The sequence below is a fragment of the Rhynchophorus ferrugineus genome, unplaced genomic scaffold, assembly GCF_030347505.1.
Source record: "Rhynchophorus ferrugineus isolate W39M unplaced genomic scaffold, kcgeb_rfMv2 rfM2, whole genome shotgun sequence".
Lineage (NCBI taxonomy): Eukaryota > Metazoa > Arthropoda > Insecta > Coleoptera > Curculionidae > Rhynchophorus > Rhynchophorus ferrugineus.
Window position 1 is genome coordinate 580,458 of NW_027472581.1, and position 27,156 is coordinate 607,613.

At 31.7% G+C, this 27,156-nt stretch overlaps 2 protein-coding genes across 3 annotated transcripts in view; one reads left to right on the forward strand and one right to left on the reverse strand.

The window, feature by feature from the left end:
- Nucleotides 1–27,156, forward strand: part of LOC143190892 (diacylglycerol lipase-beta) — a 66,587-nt gene that overhangs the window by 2,874 nt on the left and 36,557 nt on the right. The gene's annotated exons all lie outside the window — the stretch shown is intronic.
- On the reverse strand, nucleotides 18,591–21,098 carry LOC143190095 (uncharacterized). Its single transcript, XM_076394185.1, has 4 exons — nucleotides 20,637–21,098; nucleotides 20,458–20,576; nucleotides 19,678–20,173; nucleotides 18,591–19,575 (listed from the first exon to the last, which is right to left on the reverse strand). The coding sequence occupies exons 1-4, from the start codon at nucleotides 20,956–20,958 to the stop codon at nucleotides 18,710–18,712; spliced, it is 1,803 nt and encodes a 600-aa protein (XP_076250300.1). The 5' UTR covers nucleotides 20,959–21,098; the 3' UTR covers nucleotides 18,591–18,709.

The following is a 27,156-nucleotide window of genomic DNA, read 5'->3' on the forward strand; positions in this document are numbered from 1 at the left end:
CAATCAGTATTCCGGGAGATATGGAACCGAAATTACTTTACCTTCAATCTAATATCGACCATTTTAAGGAACATATGTTATCTTCTAGTATCAATTTTTTAAAATGTTTATGCAAATATACCTTCTGAAGTGTAAAAAAGCGAGCTCAGTAAATTGATGCAAATTACAATAGACCATTAAACGCGCATTTCATATTACAGCTCCCAAAGAAAAGAAAATTCACTACAAACAGTTATTAGTCATCAAATACATAAAAATCATAATAATGCATACCATCATCTCTTAAAATTTATGAAATGTATTTCAATTAATTAAAAAAACACGATTTTTTATAATTATCCTTTTCTTCCATTCCAGTTTTGAGCTCTATTTGTGGAAAATTTTTAAATTACATCTTTAATTTAAAAAAATTTGTATTGCATGTGCTTCAATTGTTTTTAGAAGCAAATAGTAATTTTGGATTAAGTGAAGCAGGTTATCAAAAGCAAGAAGCAAGTTTCAAAAGCTTAACGGTGGTGTATATGTCGTAAAAGGAAAATACAATGCCAAAACTCGAAAGCAAAAGTTCAAAATTAATGCGGTTGAGCTAAGCACTGCATACCAACTCCTTGCAAGGGCCTCTTATTCAACTTGATGACACTTAATCTAGAAAAAAACTGCTAATGATGAACAGTGTTAAACAAGCAACGAACAACGAACAAAGTTAAAACAGAGAAAAATTCTCAAAACTAACTTGTATACCGATATATAACATCCAAACTTTAATTCCACCGTGTAATTATTATGCCTCTATTATTTTAATTATATAATTAAATTTTAATTATTAAGAAATATGCATTATTCACAATATTTTAAACATGTTTTAATATGAAACATGTTTATAGTGGCATACTTTTAAATACCTGTATATTTAAATAAAATTCCGGTTAGAAAATGTATGCATAATGAACACATTTTAATAGTTTGTTAGCATTCAAATTCAAAAATAACATTCATTCTAAAGAATATTACCATCAACGAAATTATGTGATGAGCAACTAGTAAAATTATTTAGATGGTTTCACCTATTTTATATATATCCCGAACCTGAAATTTTTAATCTTGCTGTCATATTCTGGCCACTGATATATTAGAAATTATTTTAGTAAACTCTGTTTACATTTATGCCTATTGTTTTCATACTACATATGATATATAGGTAGCTAAAAAACATTTACGATGGCCATCATGAAAATATCCATTTATAGTAATGATTTATACTTTCCTATAACAGTATGTTTAAATGAACGTAATAAAATGCATTTCCTTATATTTGAATATTGTTATAGCGGAACTAATAGAATGACATTATTACTAATGGAGTTTTATTAAACTAATTTGTTGGATATTTATGTAACAATATTTACATAACAATTAAATATCGATCCTTTATTATATATCAGTTACTACAATACTGCCTAAAACTAATGAAGACTGAATTACTTAATATTTAACATACTATCTCAAAGATCTCCAAAGGATTTCTGTATAAAACTAAGCATCAGTTGATTGAAAATGTAATTAATTCAATTGATAACGAACACATTTCAAATACAACACACTAGAGACATTTTTCAACAAGACGTCAAATGCTTAAAGTTAATTGATCGACAGCTGGATAAAGTTTTATGTATATTCTAGTTATAGATAAGAAATGTATACACTATAACCGTTCAATAATATTAAATATAATATGATACCGTATAACATAAGCTCCTTTGATGCTCTAGTAAAGAGAATATTGCATTTAGTGGAATCAAGAAGGATTAAACAAATTGCAAAAGCCAAATTAGTCAATTAAAGGGCAAATCGTCCCACTTGGGAAATGAGCAATATAAATCAAGAATTATCAAAACTGTGGTGAGGAATATGAGGAGTGAGTGAATTCTGATGTATCCAGAGTACCCAGCAAACTCACTAAACTCAACAAAGCTACTAAAATGCAAATGCTTAAAGTTAATTGATCGACAGCTGGATAGAGTTTTATGTATATTCTAGTTATAGATAAGAAATGTCTACACTATAACCGTTCAATAATATTAAATATAATATGATACCGTATAACATAAGCTCCTTTGATGCTCTAGTAAAGAGAATATTGCATTTGGTGGAATCAAGAAGGATTAAACAAATTGCAAAAGCCAAATTAGTCAATTAAAGGGCAAATCGTCCCACTTGGGAAATGAGCAATATAAATCAAGAATTATCAAAACTGTGGTGAGGAATATGAGGAGTGAGTGAATTCTGATGTATCCAGAGTACCCAGCAAACTCACTAAACTCAACAAAACTACTAAAATGCAAATGCTTAAAGTTAATTGATCGACAGCTGGATAGAGTTTTATGTATATTCTAGTTATAGATAAGAAATGTCTACACTATAACCGTTCAATAATATTAAATATAATATGATACCGTATAACATAAGCTCCTTTGATGCTCTAGTAAAGAGAATATCGCATTTGGTGGAATCAAGAAGGATTAAACAAATTGCAAAAGCCAAATTAGTCAATTAAAGGGCAAATCGTCCCACTTGGGAAATGAGCAATATAAATCAAGAATTATCAAAACTGTGGTGAGGAATATGAGGAGTGAGTGAATTCTGATGTATCCAGAGTACCCAGCAAACTCACTAAACTCAACAAAGCTACTAAAATGCAAATGCTTAAAGTTAATTGATCGACAGCTGGATAGAGTTTTATGTATATTCTAGTTATAGATAAGAAATGTCTACACTATAACCGTTCAATAATATTAAATATAATATGATACCGTATAACATAAGCTCCTTTGATGCTCTAGTAAAGAGAATATTGCATTTGGTGGAATCAAGAAGGATTAAACAAATTGCAAAAGCCAAATTAGTCAATTAAAGGGCAAATCGTCCCACTTGGGAAATGAGCAATATAAATCAAGAATTATCAAAACTGTGGTGAGGAATATGAGGAGTGAGTGAATTCTGATGTATCCAGAGTACCCAGCAAACTCACTAAACTCAACAAAGCTACTAAAATGCAAATGCTTAAAGTTAATTGATCGACAGCTGGATAGAGTTTTATGTATATTCTAGTTATAGATAGGAAATGTATACACTATAACCGTTCAATAATATTAAATATAATATGATACCGTATAACATAAGCTCCTTTGATGCTCTAGTAAAGAGAATATTGCATTTGGTGGAATCAAGAACGATTAAACAAATTGCAAAAGCCAAATTAGTTGGGAAATGGGCAATATAAAACAAGAATTATCAAAACTGTGGTGAGGAATATGAGATGTGAGAGAACTCTGATGTATCCAGAGTACCCAGCAAACTCACTAAATCCAGTTATGACGTTGTCTGGGACATGATTTTAAAGTAACGAAGGTAAATAGTTAAAAAAAACTTGAAAATAATATTATTCTACCTACAGAATATTGTTATGTTGTCAGAATGTCAGAATGAGGTTATCCCTTATTAAAAACTGTTCCAAGTAAATATATAACAACAACAATTTTTCTAAAATTATTTTGCCATCTATAGGATAATGTTTCTTTAATACAATTAATTTATTTCGGTAAAACTATGCCCTTAATGCAGTTTCTGAGAATAGAACCATAGAAGACCAATGAAGGAAATCAGGCGAAAGGAATTTTAATTGTTTATAAAAATTTACAATGTTACAATCATCGTGATAAAAATAAGAATTATCATTATTATCATAAAATTAAAATATTCAATACCATCTTTCGTAAATTCAATTTACTTGAAACAATAGAGTGCTTAGATGGCTGAAATGAGCTTGAGTGACTGACATTACCTCTCAATTCGATGATAAGTCAAACAGAGACCAATCTGGTAAATAGAGTGAATGTTGGAAAAATTCACTGATTTTTAGGATGGTTTTTCCGAATAAAATTAATAGTTTTTTTAAACACTTTTTAAAGCAACAACAACATATTTTCTCGGAAGTGTTTCATTTGTTATTATTGAAAAAGATAATTTATTACAGTCGACTAATAATCATATTTAATTATATGTCGTAATCATTTATCAACTTATTTTTTATGCATGTTGATATTTTTTTTTCGATAATTTAGCATAAAATTAGCATGAATCTTTTCGATTTCAAATAATAGATTTCTTAATATTTGAATTTCTTTTATTTTAATTTATCTTTTTTCAATAATCACAAAAAAATTGTTCGATTTGTCTGCTCGTCTTTTAAACTCATTTATCCTCTAAATGATTTAGGAACGACCTACCAAGTGGTTGGATCTACAAAGTACCCGTTGGCGGCACTACAGATCGTTGCCTTTTGGGTTTTCTCTTGTAAGAGGCAATATTATCATTCTGTAGACAACTTTATTTCTTTAATCTGAGACATTCTGACTTTTATCGCGAATCAATATCTCAGTTAATAACCGCCTCTGAAACTAGATTGATTTGAAAAAACTGGTTTGATCTATTCAATCGAACCTTGTCGAGTTTTTCTTCTTCCATACTATCTTCATTTTCTACTTCCCACTCATAAATTGGGAGTGAACAAGAACCTGATACAGTGCTTGAATATAAAATAGATTGAATAGCAGATAGGAAATGGAAGTTTCGCCAAACCATAAACTTTTTTATACCATGATTTATCCTAGTACCTTTCTTTTCTAAAAAGTATTTATTAAAATACTCCAAAATTAGATATGTTAAACGAATTACAAGAAACAAAATTACAAAAATTATTATTACAGCAAAATATTATATTTGCAATATTCTATAATTTTTAATGTTAATAACTTTCAAACAGCTAGATTATTTAAATTTTCACAACGTTTTAGCAACATAATTAATTAATATTCCATAACCATATTCATTGGCATTCACATCTTATTTTCCATGAATCATATCTTGTATGGTAATGAAATAAATCTTATTTAACCACTACCCCCAATGTTGAAAATATTATATATATACTATATGTCAATATATTAAAATTAATTTTAAGAAATTTATATAAGAAATTGTTGGTGTTAAAAAACCAGGTGTTAAAGATTCTTAAAGTTTACTTTCTATTATACTTATTTTTATAAAAACATAAACAACACATTTTCTCAGCACCAAACGTATCAAATTAGGAACCAATAAAACATCGTTCGTGGGAAGTTTTATTTTTCCCATGTTATTTGAAGGAAATTACTATTGAAAGTAATTAGGTGCTACTACTAAAGAACAGAAACCTAATAAAATCATTAGGTAACAATACAACTTCGTCTAAAATGTCTCCCCATTTCTGACAGTAACATTAATGCCTACTTTTAAACAACTCACAATTACACGTATATTTTATCAACGGTCAATCCAATACGCTGGATGACAACTGTTCAACTGCTGACATTTTTCACTTTGTACTTCAAATTAGTTTTTGCTGCACTGAAAATATCAAGTTTTATTCCTGAAGCTATACACATGCGAGAAATTATCACCATTGTTACTTTGTTAGAAGAGCATTTGGGCTAGATACAATAATGTAAAGTTGAAAATTATAAGAGACACTTAAAATAAAAGCGAAGAAGGCGCAGAAATATTAACAGTTAATCAGTCAATGATTTTGCTACAAAAATGTTGCCAGCCAATAAAATAGGTGTCCCATAAACTGAACTGAACCCGAGAGACGTCAAAAGGCTATTTTGTATATACGAAATATTGCTTCAGTACTAACATAAAATGTAATGCCTTTTTCGTTAATAAGAAATGGCATACTTTTACTACAATTGCATATAACTATTTTATATTCTTTATATAATATTTACATAAACGAATACTGAAAGTCTGGCTATACCGAATGAAATAATAGTTAAAAGTGTACATTATGGTCCTATGAAGACATGGTTGGTTAACCATGCTTCCTTTCAGGAAATTTATGAACCCCACTATATGTAATTAATATATAATTGAAAAAAACAACATGTATATGTCTATATGCATCTTTATCATGCAGTATGTAGACTTTAGAGTATTTTATAACACTGAACCTAATATAATAATTTATAGCAAAATGTGAAAATGTGTCATTGTCGTTTTTATTTATTTTCGTATATTATTTTTCGAACTGAATACACTGATTATCAATTTGGGTAACTGAAAGCTAAACACATTCGCCTAAAATTTGTTAAACTTCTTCAGCTGGCAACTTATAATAGAACCAATTTCATAAATTCAAACAGTTATATATATATATATATATATATATATATATAATTTTGGCCACTATTTATCACTAATATTAGTTATTCACTAATCTTCTTCTGTTAACTATTCACCATCACTACTATTGCTATATTTAGTTATAATATTAAACAAAAAGGAAATGAATCACAATAATTATAAGAAAAGCTTAATTATTATAATTTATTTATAATGATAATAAATGATAAATGATTCTCGCAATTCTCATAATAATCCGTTATAACAAAATAACCCATTTTCATTGAAATCCCACATTCAGCAAATAATGTACGAACAAAAACGAACGTAAATATACTTTCATGGAGGCCACGCTTTCTTTCCGGTATTATTTTAAACAAATATAAGACATCACCTATACATATGTTACGTAGAACGCGTGAATCAATGTTGAGGAATTCCATCTTCCGATACTGGGTATTTTAAAAATGAAGATTAATTGCGTAAAGTTCCCCCCATCTCGCTACATAGTACATTTAAGTTTTGAAATGTTTTAAGAAGAAGTCGACATGACACACCAAATTTCTTTCTCAAAAATAAATCTGACCTACATATTACACCTTAATGATATTATGTAAGAACCAGTGCAGGCAAAATAACTCTGTATCAGTAAAATAATTTCAATACCAACAAATAATTATAATCAAATTAAATAACTTGTATTTTTGATTTATTTATATTTTAAATTATTGAATAAAACATGAGAGAATTGTGAATTTGTTTGTACGTAGTTTCATTCAAGAAGATTAATAACAGGCCAATTGAAAATTCCCCGGCCTACCATAGTAAAACACATTTTTTTTAGCAAAATTAGTTTTTTTAATTCAACATAATTCTCTTCAAGGGTGATACACTTATTATACAAACCCTCCAACTTTTCGATAGCATTTTTGTAGTACGATTTGTCCTTTGCTTCAAAGGAGGCCTCAGTTTCGGCGATCACCCAGCGAACATTCTTTTGAGATCTGAGTACAGAAAATAGCCACTGAGGGCCAGATCTGAAGAATACGGTGTATGAGGAAGCAACTTGAAGCCCAGTTCATGGATTTTTGCCATCGTTTTCACTGTCTTGTGACAGGGCGCATTGTCTGGATGAGGTTGCACTTCGTCCTTCAAACTGTCCAATAACGCTATGTAATAGTCGCTGTTGATGGTACATCCTTTTTCAAGGTAGTAAATGAAAATTATTCCATGCGCATCCCAAAATACAGACTCCATAACCTTGTCAGCCCACTGTTGCGTTTTCCCGCGCTTTGGAGCGGGTTCATCGTGTGCAATCCATTCGGATGACTGTTGATTGGACTTCGGAGCGAAATGATGGAGCCATGTTTCATCCATTGTCACATATCGATGCAAAAACTCGAGTTTATTACGCTTGATCAACTTCAAACACTGCCCCAAATCATCAACCCGTCGTTGTTTTTGGGCAAAAGGGAGCTCGCCCGGCGCCCACTTTACACAAAGCATTCTCATACTCAAATATTCGCGAATGATATGATGTACATGTTCAGTTGATATCTTTTGAGTGTCTGGTATTTCATTCAACTTCAATTTACAGTCATTCAAAATCATTTTCTAGATTTTTTAAATGTTTTTTCGATAACAACCTCTTTTAGGCATCCACAGCGTTCACTGTCTTTGGTGCTCATTTCACCACGTCTAAACTTAGCATACCAATCCTTGATGGTTGATTTTCCTGGGGCAGTGTCCGGAAACTCGGCATCAAGCCAAGTTTTTGCTTCAACTGTATTTTTTCTCTTCAAAAAGTAATATTTTATCAACACGCGAAATTCCTTTTTATCCATTTTTTACACAATAATAAAAATTGTTTCACTCAAAATACTATAATTCACAAACTAATGATCCGACAGCTGACAAGTTTATGCGTGCATATTTTGAGGGTTGGTGCTAAAAAACATATGGGTTTAACTCTAGTAGCACCATCTATGTGTCAGCCCCGGGACTTTTCAATTGAACTGTTATAGGATAAATTATAATAGATTTTAGGAGCCAAAGTAATAATTTTTTTTATTATACCTAAATATATATTGTACTGTATATTGAACTTATAGTTAAATTAAACAATACTCTTTTAGCTTATTATGCAACTATAGAAACCTAGAATGTTTGGAAGAAAGAGGGGAGTCAGATCACTGACTACTTCTTTCCGTAAAATAAAATATTGAATATTGAATAATAAAAGTAAATTTAAAGATATTTTAATGTAAGTTCAATGTTTCATATTTTTCCATTTTTTTTTTTAATTCATTCCATTAACTGGAATAAAATTAATAATCAAGAAAAGAGGACATGTTGACCTTAGATGGACAATCGTTCCACAATTACTCGAAGGACTCTTTGATGTAGTTTAGTGGGGTTCGGACAAAAGTATCTCAGCTGAAGCTTTAAAGATAGATTGAAGGTGCTCAAAGACCACTGACAATAAACTATTACAATTAGGAAATATCCATGCTTTAAGCAACACTCCTAGTCCGTGGATTATTTGTACAATCATTGTAGTTAGCTGTAAGGCTACCAAAGGCGGATTGAAGTTACTGTAAACTCGTATAGTTTACTAACATGGAATTTAGTTTGAATGGAGGGAAACATATTGATTGAGAAGTACGGTTTCCACTCGAGAACTCCATTTTTATTTTCAAGAAGAACAAGGAAAAGTATTTAGGTACTCGCTGCACTTTGTATTTCTATGAATATTATATAATTTATTTACATTTTAATAAAAATAGTGATTCCTATAAATAACAGACTGATAATATTCAGTTTGGTTGGGTACTAGTACTATATGTTAACATTATAAACAAATGCTTGTAAAATAATAATGATTTATCATATATTCGGACTAGTTACATAAAAAAGTAGTTTGAATATTTTTAACTATCATATTTTTTTGAATATGAAGACATTACCGTTTTGAATTTGCCCCGGCATTGTGAACGGCTATACACTAGATGGAGAAGTTTATTTTGTTTTATAGAAATTAAAACATAAATGAAAAACTACAGAAATTACGACGCTTGTATAGGTATTACATGTCCTTTAAAAGATTCTCCAAACTGCTGCTAAAAGTTTTAAATCGCTTATATGTTTCTACCGTATGAATTATATTACATCATTCTATTCTAATCACATTGCAATCTCAGAATTTCAGAAACTTCACTTTCAATTGGAATACAATGCACAAATTAGTTGAAAGATAATTTAAAAATTATCGTACGTATAAGCCTTGAAGATCATCCACATAGAGGGAATCACACAGAGAAGTTTCACCAAAAATAGAAATGTGGCAAATATAAGGAAAATAGATTTGAAGCATCATCGTCCACATCCTTTAGACAGCCAATTTTTTCAGTTAGTATTTTGGACTTCATGTATTTTCGAAAGGAGTTAATGAATTAGTACATTATATAGCGAATAGTGTCTTCAAATCTTATTAGGGCGCAGAAATTAGTCAAAATATATTTTTAACCAACCATTTGAGAAAGATTAAATGGATATATGAGAAAAGACCTGAAGTTTTATCAGAATTAAAAAACTCCGTATATAAAAACGATGAACGGTAATGTCGATAAAACCATCTAATCTTTATCATTTTGACAGGTGGTTTTTCAATATGTTCCGATCGAGAGATAATGTTTATAATTATTTACTATATTTTTATTGTTGTACAATGTTGGGAAAATTCATAATTTCTGATGCTTACGCGAGTGCTATATGTTGTAATAGTATTTTAACCTTCCATTTGTGATTAGTTTTTAGAAGAATCTATAGTTATTCGATAAAATTGCAAGAATCTTATCTGCCAATTTCAGATCTTGTTCTTTGTCTTCCATTTCACAAACGGTTTATGGTGAAACACATGAAGCAAGTAGAAATTACTTGTTTCTCAAAGTGTTAATAATAAATAATTTTTCATTTACAGTTTATTAAAATCAATTCCCAATAAGACATCATTTATAATCGTCAAACGTATCTATATTCAAAGGTATTACTTCACTAAAAGCAGATGTTTTAAAAATGCGAGAACTAGCCGGGCCAAGATTTCGTCGATAATTAAATACAAACATAAGTTTCTAAATTTCTGTGTCAATACGCTTCGGTAAATTTAACCAAGTAAATATTGGTAATTTCAAGCACAAGCCACAATTAAGCGACTTGACCATTTGTGAAAGTTAAATTAGATATATCGCGTGATGAATAGCTTGATGTGAGTCGGACAGATTTAACCTTGCTCTAGTGTAATTTTCTTACCGGCTACATAAAGGTATTTATGTTATATACTGTCATTTGCGATCGTTATTATTAAAATATGGGTAAACAATCGATAGAAAAAATATAACCTTGTTAACAATATTTGTTTATATATCGGATGATTATTACGTGTAGAAATATGTTCTTTATGTAATTGTAATAGAATGTATTTCAAATAAACCCAAAATGGTATTTATTAAATATCTATTGATAATAAAAATCAAAATAATATATCTACTATTATATCTGTTTATGTCAAAATGTCAAGAAAATATGCAAGTCTATACATCAATTGTTATAAAACCTTTTCTGCACATCTTACTATATTGTAAATATTATTTAAACCAGCATTATCTTGTAATCAAAATAAGTGATCAGAATAAGTAATGTACAGTAATCGTTGTTTAAGGAGAAAAAATGAGTAATAACTCTTAGTGTTCCTATAATTTCGTTGAAGCTTTCAAAATCTGAAGCCTTCTACTAGTCGGTGGATTCCATATTCGAAAATTATGAACTAAAAATCAAAACTGCACAGTAGAAGAGACTAGCAATATTCCAAGCTAGTTGATTTTTGTTTTGAGCCAATATATTATAATATTGAAAGTAGGTGTGATATTCCAAACCTAGGGTTATCAAAGAAGAAGTCAAAACTTCAAGTCAAGCTTTTCTGATGTCTTAGGATATGCCGACTTATTATGCTCCTGCTTTATTGTTCCAATACTGAGGTCTAGGTATAGGTTTTTGGTCTACGTTGCTTATGCTTTGTGGAATATTGAACATGCTCCTTATTGATTTGCTCTGAAATCTTTCTAAAATGTCGATGATGTTATTGCTTGCGGTACCCCATAGTTAATTTTCCCATATTATTTGAAGGAAATTACTATTGAAAGAAATTAGGTGCTAGTACTAAAGAACAGAAACCTAATAAAATCATTAGGTAACAATACAATCTCATCTATAATGTCTGCTCATTTCTGACAGTAACATTAATGCCTACCTTTAATCACATTGCAATCTCAGAATTTCAGAAACTTCACTTTCAATTGGAATACAATGCACAAATTAGTTGAAAGATAATTTAAAAATGATCGTACGTATAAGCCTTGAAGATCATCCACATAGAGAGAATCACACAGAGAAGTTTCACCAAAAATAGAAATGTGGCAAATATAAGGAAAATAGATTTGAAGCATCATCGTCCACATCCTTTAGACAGCCAACCTCATCTATAATGTCTGCTCATTTCTGACAGTAACATTAATGCCTACCTTTAACCAATACATAATTACACTATTATCCGAAAGAAATGCATATTTAATACATGTTAAAATATCATACAGCTTAAGATTTTATCAACGGTCAATCCAAATCGCTGGATGACTGCTGACATTTTTCACTTTGTACTTCAAATTAGCTTTTGCTGCACTGAAAATATCAAGTTTTATTCCTGAAGCTATACACATGCGAGAAATTATCACCATTGTTACTTTGTTAAAAGAGCATTTGGGCTAGATAAAATAATGTAAAGTTGAAAATTATAAGAGACACTTAAAATGAAAGCGAAGAAGGCGCAGAAATATTAACATTTAATCAGTCAATGATTTTGCTACAAAATGTCAAGAAAATATGCAAGTCCATACATCAAATGTTATAAAACCGTTTCTGCACATCTTACTCTATTGTAAATATTATTTAAACCAGCATTATCTTGTAATCAAAATAGGTGATCAGAATAAGTAATGTACAGTAGTCGTTGTTTAAGGAGAAAAAATGAGTAATAGCTCTTGGTGTTCCTATAATTTCGTTGAAGCTTTCAAAATCTGAAGCCTTCTACTATTCGGTGGATTCCATATTCGAAAATTATGAACTAAAAATCAAAACTGCACAGTAGAAGAGACTAGCAATATTCCAAGCTAGTTGATTTTTGTTTTGAGCCAATATATTATAATATTGAAAGTAGGTGTGATATTCCAAACCTAGGGTTATCAAAGAAGAAGTCAAAACTTCAAGTCAAGCTTTTCTGATGTCTTAGGCTATACCGACTTATTATGCTCCTGCTTTATTGTTCCAATACTGAGGTCTAGGTACAGGTTTTTGGTCTACGTTGCTTATGCTTTGTGGAATATTGAACATGCTCCTTATTGATTTGCTCTGAAATCTTTCTAAAATGTCGATGATATTATTGCTTGCGGTACCCCATAGTTAAATAACGGATGCCCATATTGTTATGTGATATGTTACTTAAGTGGGAGTCTCGACCGTTTAGCTACTGAATACTGCAAAGTTTGCCATTAAGTTGTTTACGTTTGATCCAGATTTGCTTCTGCTAAACTTATTAATAACTGATTGACTTCCTATCCAACTACAGATCCGCGCATTTAGCATGGAGCATTCGCAAGAAGAGCTCGCGGTCTTCATTGTATAGCTATATTTGCAGACAGGTTTCTTTTCTAAATGTGTAAGTTACTTGAGTGGACTGGACCTTTATTCTCTTATTTATTTATTATTTCTAAAGTTGAGATTAATCAGTTCTTGTGTTGGAATATACTGACAGGACAGCAGTGTCAACGTATGTCGCAGTTATTGTATCCTCAGTAATTGAAAGGTCTGCATTGTAAATCCAGTCCGATAAAAAATAAAAAATTGGCCCCATAGTGCTGTCCTGAGGGATACCTGAGCGTATTTACTATAAAGCAGAATGTTCACCTTACGTTTATAAAATTTCTTCAGTTGAGATATGATAACAGTATGTGATAGTGTGAATACGGTAGTGAACTTTTTAAATTTGAATACCAGTCTATCTTACCAGACTTTTCCAGAAGCCTAACTTATGTCCAAAGAGCCAGCAGAGCAGTTCAGTATATTTTCTAGGCATCTACTGATGACGTCTACGGTGCGATGTACTTGTTCAATTGTGTTATGATCTTGCTGGAATTCAAATTGATGGCTGAGGTTATGTTGTTTAGTTGCTTCCATTAAATTAACAGCTACTGGCAGGAAGCTGATAGGTTTACACGAAGCCCCATCCTGTTGTTGTTAGCCTGGTTTAGGCACCATTAAGAGCGAAAAGCAGGCATTGAAGATATGCCTAGAGGCCCTATAACCTAAAATAATTTTTGTACTGATAATATTTTAAATACAATTGTTTATGAATGAAAATAAATTTATTTTTGTTTAAACATGTAACACTATTATATATTCTAATATAGATATTATTATTATATATTAGCTATAAGATTTTATTTATTTTTCAGTCATTTTTGTCGAATCAAAATTAGTATGATTTGTTCTATCAAGCGAAGGAAACAATAGAATAATAGTTTTTTGCTATGCTATATAATTAACTATTTGACTTATGTGCTATAACTCAGTATTTTATAACATTGTTGATCAACATGAACATCAAATAATAACTTGTTTAATACGTAAAAAAAATTATAATAAACAAATTGTGTATTTTTAGATATGCCCTTGGGGTTTAAAAAAGTAATTTGACGTACTTCGTTTAAAAGAAAGAGTTTTAAGAAAATTAATGTGTAAAATTATTTGTTCATACGCATATAATTTATTTAAGTTAATTTATATCACATGGAAATTCTTATAACCCGCATCTTTGAATATGTTCTTCAAACTATGCATGGCATACCCGAGTCTTACAGACGTCAGGCACTAATAGTAACCAAGTCATACAGAGGAATTCGCAAAATAGACGTTCAGAAAAACCGGACTTTAGGCTTGATTTTAATATTTCGCTTGAACGCAACTTTATGGTCCTATGTTAATAATACCAGTCATTCGAATACTTGTACTTGTTCTGATCGCTGAGATTAATAATTACTGGAGACCCATGTGTTACCAATAGTGTGGTATTTTCTTCATTTAAATTTAAACCAAATGGCTGGATTGTGCGTTGTATATCGTCATGAATGTCAGTTCTTATCTTACATCTTGAACAATATACGGCAATAACAACCAGGTATTTCCCGTTCTTCAATTCGTATAAAACTAAATGTTGAATAAATAAACATAAATTTCATATAATTATTGCAATGGCTTACATACACAAAAATAACAATATATTTATTCAGTGCTGTTTCACTACCGACTAATAAATTACACAAAGTATATTTAGATTTCTTATTTTACACCGACTTTATATTACTATCGGATGGACTATAACGTCAAGGATCAAATTCTACAAAAAATGTCGTAGTTTTATTTGAATTCGTACATACTGGTTAATTTTATTACACCGTATAGATTGATGTAGTAAAGATGTAAATTTGCAGTAAACGTAAATTCGTCTTAAAATGAAATTTTATGATAAAACCTTTCTATAAAGTCAAAGTAAAACAAGTAAACAAGATGCCGCAATTGACCCTACATTTTTCATATTATTGATTAATATTATATGATAAAAATGTGGTAAGACTTTGAAAATAAAATATTAATAGTTTATTATCTTAATGCTTTTGAACATTTGTTAGATTAGTTAATTAAAATATCGTCTGAGGTATCTTGAAAAATCAAGAGTTAATAGATCATAAATCCAACCACAGATAGCTTCTTTTCATCAACACCAAAAATGTTTAAAAATGTAAGTTTAATAAAAAAGTTTTAAGTTTATCACTTAACTAAAATCACCATACCATACTAAATGACCCATATACTAAAATTTTTGAAAAAAAAATTTCAAAAAATCTTCGTAAAGCTTATACGTACTGTCAAATCTCGATTATTTTAATCTCAAATTGTTAATTCGAGTCCATGATAAATAGGGAAAAACTCACAATATGGATGCAAATGATGGTTAACTTGATGTTTAGATATATCCAGAAGATTGTATAAAAGTATTGATATAGAATTTCTTGATATAACGAGGTGAGCAATAGCTGGTGCCCTATTCTGTGGATAAAGTACTGAATGTAGACTCAAACTAAAGAAAACATTGGACAGGTTCCAAGGTTCTGGTGCAAGTTCATGTTTCTTTTATTGCTTATTTTTAAAAATGGATTATATATTAAAATTGGCCTCCTAAACCAACCGTTCACTTATTTATAACAATATGGAATTGTTTCCTATTTAGTCTAATTCATCTAACGACAAGCTGTAATTATATCATTTCATTTTACACCCACTCATCTTTAGGCACATTGCCAGGGTACGGTCGTTTAAATCTAAGAACAATATATTATGCATATAGAGCTCAAAACCCTTGAATTTCTTGGATGACTTGAATAGAATGGAGGGGAGACAAAAACTCTCAGTCTCCCTTTCGTTCGCCGCTTAAAATATCGTTTCTTCTTTCTCTTAAATAAATTAACTTTTGAAGTAAATTCATAGCTAGCCATAAACTATTCCAAGTAAGAAACGTTCAAGCTTTCAAAAATACACCTGGTCCGTAGATATCCGGCACATACATTACAGTTCAAAGTGTAAGGCCACCAAAGGTCAGTACACAGTTGTGCTGAATTAATATAGTTTAGTGGAATTTGAACAGAAGCTTGCAATTTAGATTTAGATGTAGACTATTGGAATCTGGAGTCATCAAAGCTGGGGATGGGATATTCCAGAGTGGGATACCATAGAAACTTTGGTATAAACCGTGCCATTTTGTTGCCGCGCATCTTCAAAGGCAGACTAGCGGACGAAAATACAAGCGATACTCATTAGTAAAACATAATTTTACAATAACTATAAGCTGCCCAGAAGGAATAACAACCACGTACATCCCTGTGGCCGTTTCTTTAGGAGGCAGGTGTTTATTTCATAATACGTTTATTTTATAATACGGTCCTGACTATCCGACATCTATAAAAACTACCGTTAAAAACTACCTAAACGAATGAGGAATGGGTGAGATGGAGAAGTCTGTTTTTTAATAGACAAGAACCCTTAATGTCGCCTTGCATCACCTTTCGACAAGTCACATCTTCTTTCCATTAAATAAAACAGTGTTTAAAGTAAATTAGTATTTGTTTCTGCTTAAAACTCTTTCACATCATATTTGTTATTATATTACTAGCTGACCCGACAGACTTCGTCCTGTCAAAAAGATTTGTAATGTGGCAGTTTTTGTGCCTACGTATTTTAAAAAATTCTCCTGAACAGAACCATCACCCTGGTGATAGGGCGTTGTGAATAAAAAATAATTAAATAAAACATATATAAGGATTGAAAAGTAAGTAATCGCTTTATTGTTAATCATGTGAATCATAATTATTATTATTATTATTATCATTATATTGCTTTGTGGTATACGATGTTTTTTGTTTGATTACCTGGCGCATAGATAAACAAATCTGATGGTTTTCCAACACGGGAACAGGCAACATACAATTGACCATGTGAGAAACATGGGTTTTCTAGATTAATACCACAAACACTTAATGATTGCCCCTGGGACTTGTTTATAGTCATAGCAAAAGCAAGCCGTCAACATGTCTATAGGAAATTTGCCATTACCAATGTCAATGAGTTGTTTAGAAAATATGTTTCCAGATTGGTCATTTTGCAACTCGACACGCATATTCTTGCTTAAATGAAGTACTTTAACATGTTTCCACAAATTGGAGGACTTTAGACATGCATTGAGTTCATCAGCTGGCGTTGATCGTGGAATCACTGGCAATGTTTGACGAAAATCTCCTGCTAATAAAATCATTGCACCACCAAATCGGTTATTATTGCTACGTAGATCTTTTAAGGTTCTGTCTAAAGCCTCCAAAGATTTTTTATGTGCCATCGTGCATTCATCCCAAACAATCAATTTACATTGCTGCAAAACCTTTGCCATTGCAGAGTTCTTCGAAACGTTGCAGGTTGGAGTTTCATTGCTTTGCATATTTAATGGCAATTTTAGTGCTGAATGGGCTGTTCGACCACCTTCAAGCAAAGTTGCTGCGATTCCCGACGAAGCGAGTGCAAGTGCAATTTTATTTTGTGAGCGAATTGTTGCTAATAGTAATGAAATAAAAAAAGTTTTTCCTGTACCACCAGGTGCATCTAAGAAATAAATCCCTCCAGTTTCATCATTTGTTACTTTCATAAGAGTTTCAAATACATACTTCTGTTGTTCATTTAACAGTGGAAGATTTGTTTGAATTTATTCTTTCAAAGCGTTGAGATCATACAGTCTTTCTCGATGCAACTCTTGGTTAAAAGCGTCATGCATTGGACGATTGGGCGCGGTCAGGCCTAATTGAATTAATAGTTTGTTTGACATTATCAAGCACATGTCCTCAATTGAAATCAATGCTTCATTGTAAATTTCTTCACTGATTTGTATATTTGGATTTCCCATTCTATTCCGTATTTGATACAAAATATCATCACACATATAATCTTTGTACTTCATCCACAAATCAATTGGGTTTGATGGGAAGCATGTAGATATGATTATAGAAAACAATGTTCGTATTTGATGAGTGTGTGATGATATTACAGCATCATTGAGAGTTTGATCCCAATGAGCGTCATTTTCAAGCAATTGCAAACGTTGACAGGCTTCTCTGTAGGATCCACACAATTCACCATCAACAGTTCGTAACTGTTGGAATGATGTTGGGCCACGTACATTGACTAATAGCAGTCGTAAATAAAAACATTCATCATTGCTTGGATGTACTGAATAAATCCGGCCAATCGCATCGGTGGAATATACATCTGTATATTCTGGAACTGGTTTTCCTTGTTTCCGTCGTATAAATCTCCTTGAGGATTGATTCCAGGTATAATATTTTGGCATTTCAGAATATAGCAATGTTTGTGCGAAATCATCGTTTTGGCATGTCTCAAAAAAACTGGTTAATGTAGTAGATGGTGGCTGAGCAGCTCTTTGTACTGCGTTCTGTGCTGTAAAATACACTCTTTGTCCATTTTCTAAATGCACAGCTAAGTGAACAACAGAAGGGTGTCTCTCATGAATAGGAAAAGAAAATATTCGCCAAACTGCTTCATTACTACTGACATAGCGGCCCATTTGGTATTGGGTAACTTCATCATTAGAATTCTCTGCACCAATTCCAATCACAGCCATATCACTCCCTTTGGTTACATATTTGCAAATGTATTTAATCGATTTCACTGAATGGCAAGATTCAACGTTGATGTGTGCTTTGAATGTCTTTGATAAAATGGGTGAATATGGAACAATCCAACGATTATCTATTTCAATATCTTGTTAATTTAATTTAACAATTGTTGATTTTCCATTGTCTGCTGTCGATCTGCGACGATACAATGGATAACCGTCATTACCAGTAATTGTTTCCGATATTAATGTCCGTGGATATCGTTTTGAACATTTACCATCCATCATACACGGTGAATTTTGATTAAGAGTTCCACAGGGACCATGTATCATGTTTTTGATAACTACCTCATGCAATCCAGGATCTACTTGTACATTAGGGATTTCAGCTGATATCACTGCATCAACTTCATTTGGCCTTATCTTTTCAACCAACCAAATCAAAATGTGTGCATGTGGCAATCCTCGTTTCTGCCACTCCACAGAATACATCCAGCAGCGTGTCTCACCAAACACATTATGTTTTACGATGAAATTCATTAAAGATTTCAACTTTTGTCTAAAGACTCTGGCTGTAATATCATGACGATCAATGGATGATTTCCCAGGTAATAACTCCTGCTTAATTTCTATCCATTGCGGATTGAATGTAAATGTGATGAACAAATCTGCTGTACCATAATGACGAACATACGACATGGCATCTTGAGCATATTCGTGCATATGCCGAGGGCTTCCGATGTATGTTGCTGGAAGAATAGTCATCCGACCGACATTCTGTGCATTTCCATCAGTATTAATCGCATCTCGAAGGTGAATATACTCTTCAGATCGGAGTTTGGTTTGATTCAACCTGATGAATGTTAATCTCTCCGTTTCAATTTTAACATACATGTCATCAACATATTTGTGATATAATCGCCGACATTTCAATATGTGATTATCTGCATTTTCCCGAATCATTAGGCGGTATGAATAATAGTTCATTGAACTGACTTTTTTGTTGGTTTCAGAACCTGTAAACAGATTTTGTTTTAATAACATTCAAATATAAAATTAAAATACATAATATAGTGACTGAGATATTATCGCCATAGCTAAACTAATATTTTAGTTACCTGTAATGGGATTTATCATTTTTATTGATAAATCGTAGCCATCTTCACCTTGCCAAAATATAATGGGATATTGCAGTGCATCATATGAGCGGTGTGTTTCCTTTATAGGTTGTAATTGAAAATTCCGACGATGTAAAACAATATCACGGGATTCCAAGTTTTCTCCAACTACAACGATAGCAACTTCATCAATAGTTGGTGCATTAAAACGTCTTGTATGTTGACCTGCAGGTGTTTTATCAGCTCTGATTACAATTTTGTGATTATCGGATGGCATCAGATCCAGGGCAGTTTTAAACAATATAATCAATTGATTGTGTTGATGAAATAAAGTTTGTAATTGTTCTACAATAGACCTTTTTACTAAATTGTTATGTGCACAACGCAGATCAATTTCTTGTGGTGAATTGCCCATAAAATAAATTTGCAGGAATTTGTTGTCGCTATCTGACACTGGTAACAGTGAACCTGCTCTGTGATATATTTGCCCTTGTATCTGTAAATAAAAAAAATATTATGGTGTGGTATAAATTAATGGATTGTCAATGATCAAACTTAAATAATATTTGATCTTAAAAAGTATATATTTAGTTTTAACTAATATCTATCAAATATAAAATATAATAAAAGTGTCACTGAAACTGAATCACCATATAATATGATGACTAAGTGATATATTTCGTAATGATTAAGAAATTGAAGATTAGTAACACATCTTAACTTTGGTGACAGAAAATTTTGTTCGCTAAAATAATTATGAGTAACTGCTATAATACATACCTTGAAAGTTGGCATAAAATTTTCCCGAACTGCATTTGTTGCCCCAAATGAAGTCATTTGAAAGCAATTGTTATATTGTTGAATATGTGTCAAAAAGTGTATAGAATCTGTTCCTATTCCTGAAACCAATGAGTACAATGGTTCTGGTGGTGGATCCAATTGTATCAATTTCACTTTACCATTTGCGCAACACAATCCATTGGCTTCGTTTTTGTATTTTAATGCCTTACAGTGTGAGCAAACCAAGTTCATAGAACCAATAACAACACATTGGTAGTTACTGTAGTCAATTGACACATCGTAACTGAAAGCAGCTGGATTCAAACTTGCGCGATTATTAGTTGAATGTCGCGCTCGCGCTTCACGCGTTTGTGATATCCGAATTCTTTCACGTTCATTTCCGTCGTCACGTTCTTGTGCAGTACGATTAGATCGGTAATTAGCTTGGTTTATAGCATTTCTGGTTCTTCTACCTAAATTGCTTCGTCTTATAGGAGGCATATCAAATATAAATTATTTTTTCACTAATCACGAACTAAACAAACACTAACTAACTAAACACTCTGCACAAAACACGATATACGAATTTGTTTCGTGTATCACTTGACAATTCATCTGTCATCTGTCAAAAGTCATCTGTAACAGACAACTTTTTTTTTTAAATTTGATATGACTTGAACTCAAATCCTTTTAAGCCGTACGAATTGTTTTATTTATTTAAAATTTGAATTAAATTTTAAACAAATAAAAAATTTTAAATAAATAAAACAATTCGTACGGATTAAAAGGATTTGAGTTCAAGTCATATCAAATTTAAAAAAAAAAAGTTGTCTGTTACAGATGACTTTTGACAGATGACAGATGAATTGTCAACTGATACACGAAACAAATTCAAACAAAAAGGGCTATTTTTAGGGTTTTTCCAGCAATAATTCTAATTTTTCTCGCCGTAAAAACCATCCCTGAACTTCAACGAACATTTTAAAAAAAGATTTGGCCAAATTGGTCCAGGCGTTGTTGAGTTATGCGCTTAGGAACATATTTTGCGATTCATTTTTATATATAAGATTACATTTAATAATTATTCTGAAACTTTATTACTGTTAATAAATAATCTTTTTTCACTGTAGCCTAACAGTCTCTACTCTTTAATACTCCTTGCAAAGTTTTTACTCCTAACCCTTTATACGTTAACACATTAATACATATTCATAATCATGTATTTGACATTAATAGGAAGACAATGTTGTTGCTGTTTTAATATTTTGGATATATTTGTAAAAGGTGAGAATTTTTTCTCTTTGGGTGGAACGTAACAGAAAAAGGGGCGGGAGGGCTCGGCTTGGTTGGCGCAGCGGTAAAGGCGACAGGTCGGTCCACCTACTCTTGAGATAATCGCGGGTTTGAATCCTGCTGGGGCGTGGTCGTAAATTTATGTTTGTGAATGTTTAATATTTGTGATTGTCCTAAGCAAGAGTGCAAAATCCGGCAAGGAAAATGATCCCAGTCACGCCAGTCACCAGGCTGGGTAAGACCGGATGTCTTCTGGGATGATTTCTAAATTGGTCACTGGCCAGTCAGTAGGCTTAATACCGAGGACCGTGTTTCGGAGTCCACGTTAAACTGTAGGTCCAGTCCAGATAAAACCATAATTGGTAAAAGGAGAATGTATATAAAAGGAAAACGGGGGGGGGGTTATAAAAGCAGGATGTATGAGGGGATGTTCCCGTGTTTTATGATTTTTCTAAATCATTTTTGTGAACTGGTTCTCCAGAAATAGAAATATTGGCTTAAAGAGATGCATAAAAATTACCATAAAAATATATTGGAATTCAGAGATATTATATTTAATAATATAATGGCTTTCTGTTTTTGGCTGATCGACGACATACCCTACTCAACACACCTTATAACAATAAAATACAAATTCCAATAATCTTCACACATCAAATATTCTGACACAGTACAAGAAATAACATATAATTTAAATCATGCAAAAATGTATCTTCGCAAACATTTCCACTGAACAAACATTACACCTAATTGCAATATTATATTTAAAAGAAACCTAAAAATAAACCGGACATTTGTGGAAAAACTTAATTACTCCGCTGAGGTAAATTAAATATTATTATTGATTTTTTTCTTTTATCGCATTTAATGAGATGACGTATATTGCTTTTTGCAAGGTTAACCACGGCTATTTAAGGCATATTAGCATTCCTGTCTACTCAACAGCAAACGTATATTTAACACAAATTACAGTAGAAAAATATTACATGAAGGGTCGAAATAAAAAACTATAGACATTCGAAGAACGACAATAAAAACGCAAACAATTATGACTGTTAATTTATTTTGAGCAATTAGTTTTGTGGTTTCCATTAATATAAGTTATATATTTATTTTTTGTAGAATACTTGATAATATATCATAACGAATACATATGGTATATAACATCACACATTTGTAATTGTTATATTCCCACATGTGCAAACTTTTGCATCATTGCTTGTACAACGTACTTCATTTCAATATCTCGTTAATTAAAAAACTTTCTTTCTTTACAGAAGTATTACATTACTCAAGTTTGAAATGAAATAATAAATCAAACGATTGAATTAGGAAATAGTTTACATATATCACATATTATTAAAATTAGTATGCACAATTTTTTCTATGCAATATAATGTTATATATTACTTTTATTAGTAAAAATTCAGAAATGTAAATAAAAATATTGCCAGCGAATAATAATTAAATCATATTCTATAATTATAAATGGAAGTTTTATTGATCGTTAGCAATAGCGCCCCACTTTTCAGCGAATATGTTCAGGTATGTGTTTTAACCAAAATTGGTGCTTTATTTAAACCTATTCCTTCAAAGCTCACAAAAATGTTTGTAGTAAATATAATTTGGTAGCGTGTTTATATCTTAAATTGTTAGATTAACTGGTTCAATAACATTCATATTCGCTTGTGACAAATATATTTAAAGGTACTTTTTCTGTACTAAAAGTTCTTAAACCTTTGTAAAAATTGTTAGGTTTTTTTACTGTTTGTCTTGTATTTTATCTATATTTTCTTTTTCCTTCTTTTATCATTCGTTTTACTCTTGCTCAGCTTTTTTGTATATTTCGTAGTTTTGGGTTGACTTTATTCAGGTATATTTTCCAAATTTTTATTTCCGTTATTATTTCTTCGAATCACCATACTGATTGTTTCTGGCCAGATCTTTTGCTAATACCACAAGTCAATTTATTATTATATATCTATATATAGTATAGTACAATCAAATATTTTGGTTGTAGTGCATTTTCTGTTTCTAATTTCAGTTGGTAACTTATAATCCCATTTGTGCACTTCTGTGTACCACTCAAACTGTGTAACCCTGTTTCTCTTTTATTAATTCATTGTCCAATCTTATTGTTATCTCTATTATGTAGTGACCACTCTTTAAATTTAGGCCACGTCTCATTTTTGTGTCCGCTTTTGATTACTGATATTTTAGTAATTATCATATTATGGAGAAGAGAAAACTTACGCACTCTTACACAGTTGTCATCATCTTCTACAATTCCGAAATCCATTTACCTATCAAAAATCTATATTTGTATCAAATATACATCGCCATAAATTACCAAACGGTCAGTGCTGAGAATTTATCTTCAATGTGTTTAAAACATTATGTATTCTTTTTTTTATTACTCTTCGTGAATCCACAATCTGCCCTATTGGCAATAAGTATTTCTTCTGTTTATATTATATATACATGGCATGTAGAAAATCACTTCATTAAGCAATCTTCTGTATAAAATATTATCTTAATTAATTAGTCTTATTCTAATGCTTATTCTAAACTCTACATATGTCCAGTAATCAGATCAGGTGGTGTTAAACGTTTTAGTCTACGCACTTCACTATCACGTCGCATATTTAGCTGATTAGCGAGTACATTGGGATGCACTGACACTCTTTCGAAGTGCTTCATACAAACACGTTGGATTACACTCGTTATAGGTTCTAGAGGAATATCGCGTTGTATCACTTTATTTGAAATATAGTACGGAGCATCAACAATGGCACGCAACACCTTATTTTGGAACCTTATTTGGTTGAATGATGGATATATTAGATTTGCTAGCGGTACCCCATAGTTGAATTCCATATGTCCAAATGGGCTTGAGCATAGACTCATACAGCAATACCTTGTTATCTAATGATAACTTGGATTTGCGCCCAATGAGCCAATATATTTGATATAATTTTAGTCCCAGTTGTTTCCGTTTAGAGAGTATGTGCTTCTTCCAGGTTAGGCGTCGATCTAAATGCATACCAAGATATTTAACATGCTCTGCTTGGGGGAGTTGACGATGATTGATATTCACTGGTGGACATGTTCTTCTACGCAGGGTAAACGTTATATGCGTGGATTTTGATTCATTGGCTTTAATGCGCCATGTCTTCAACCATAATTGTATTTGCTCCTGGTGGGTTTGTAGGTTTATTGGTGCTGTGACTGTGTATTCTAATCGCGGTTTGATGATAGTAGTCAATAATTTCCATCATAAATATTTGACAACAAACAAAAATGTAGATCCTTTGTGACTACAGTAAAACTATAATGATACTTTATATGGAAAAACAAAATTATTGTTTTTACTATTTCCTTCACAATTATCCAGATTTTCTCACCGTATTTATTATTAACCATATAAATTCAACCGTTCTCGAATTGTACAGAGACTAATGAATAGCAATTTATATACAATATAAGGAGCAAAATTGTACCACTGCACGTAATTACATTTTATATTTCGATTTTACTGTTAAAGTTTTCAATGAAACCTTAATGTATGCGGGCTCAAACTATTCAATAATTCATTACGAATAGTAAGTGAAATTAAAGGTTAATTTAAAAACCATTTGTGTCATTCCTTAAATATGTGAACGCGCACATTCTCTGTTAATCCGAAATTTGCTTACTGATTATAACTGCCTTCAATAATTTAACGTTCAAAACAATTTATCTTAGTCATTGATATAGTTATTGTTATACCAAACCTAGGTCAATCGAATTATAATTTTAAATATTATATTGGTTGGAAAGTAACAGTTACCGACTATTTCAGTATGTATAAACCCATAAATATTTATTTCCATTTTAATATACAGTTTACGTAAAACAAAAAGAAATTTAGGATTCTTAAAAATGTCATAGATATAAATATAAAGGTGGGATACTTGTTTATTTATTTTTAGTAACTCTGTTGAAATTATTAAGTTGCCAATGGTAAAAAAGATGTAACCATCATCATACCGACATGATACTTGAGGATGATACTACTCGAACCCTGCTCGTGACATGACAAGTTTTTAATTTATATTAGGGATTCTTTATAGGTAATAGTGTGAAATTCCACAAATGATTGTTCATCCAAATTACGTCAGTAACTGAACTAAATAAGCCCGGATGCTTTACGGTTTCATTTCATGTTAAGCAGTAGTATGATATTTTAAAATTTATTCACTTATATTCCAATTATATTAGGTATAACAGATCAATTGAAAAGTCCCCGGCCTGGCACATACGTCCATACGTTTTTCAGTTAGCCCTAACCCTCAAAAGATGCGTGTATAAATGTGACAGCTGTCGGATCATTAGTTTGTGAATTATAGCATTTTGAGTGAAACAACTTTTGTTATTGTGAAACAAATGGATAAAAAGGAATTTCGCGTGTCGATAAAATATTACTTTTTGAAGGGAAAATACAGTTGAAGCAAAAACTTGGCTTGATGCCAAGTTTTCGGACACTGCCCCAGGAAAATCAACCATCAATGATTGGTATGCTAAGTTTAGATGTGGTGAAATGAGCACCGAAGACGGTGAACGCACTAGATGCCTAAAGAGGTTGTTTCCGACGAAAATATTTAAAACATCCACAAAAGGGTTTTGAATGACCGTAAATTGAAGTTGAATGAAATAGCAGACGCTTTAAAGATATCAACTGAACTTGTAGATCATATCATTCACGAATATTTAGATATGGGAAAGCTCTGTGGAAAGTGGTTGACCAAAAACAACGACGAGTTGAAGATTTGGAGCAGTATTTGAAGATGATCAAGCGTAATAAACCCGAATTTTTGTGTCAATATGTGACAATGGACGAAATATGGCTCCATCATTTCACTCCGAAGTCCAATCGACAGTCATCCGAATGGACTGCACACGATGAACTCTCTCGAAAGCGTGGGAAAATGTCAGTCTGCTGGCAAGGTTATGGCGTCGGTATTTTGAGATGCACATGGAACAACTTTCATTGAAAGCGTTATTGAACCGTTTGGAGGAGGAAATCGCCCAAAAACCACCGCATTGGAAGAAAAAGGAGGTGCTGCTTCATCAAGACAATGCACCGTGTCACAAGTCAGTGAAAACGATGGCAAAAATCCATGAATTGGGCTTCGAATTGCTACCTCATCTACCGTATTCTCCAGATCTGGCCCCCAGCGACTATTTCCTGTTCTCAAATCTCAAAAGAATACTCATTGGGAAGAAATGTTCGTCGAATGAAGAGGTGATCGCCGAAACTGAGGCCTATTTTGAAGCAAGGGACAAATCGTACTACAAAATGGTATCGAAAAGTTGGAGAGCCTCTCTAATCAGTGCATCACCTTTGAAGGTACTTATGTTGAATAA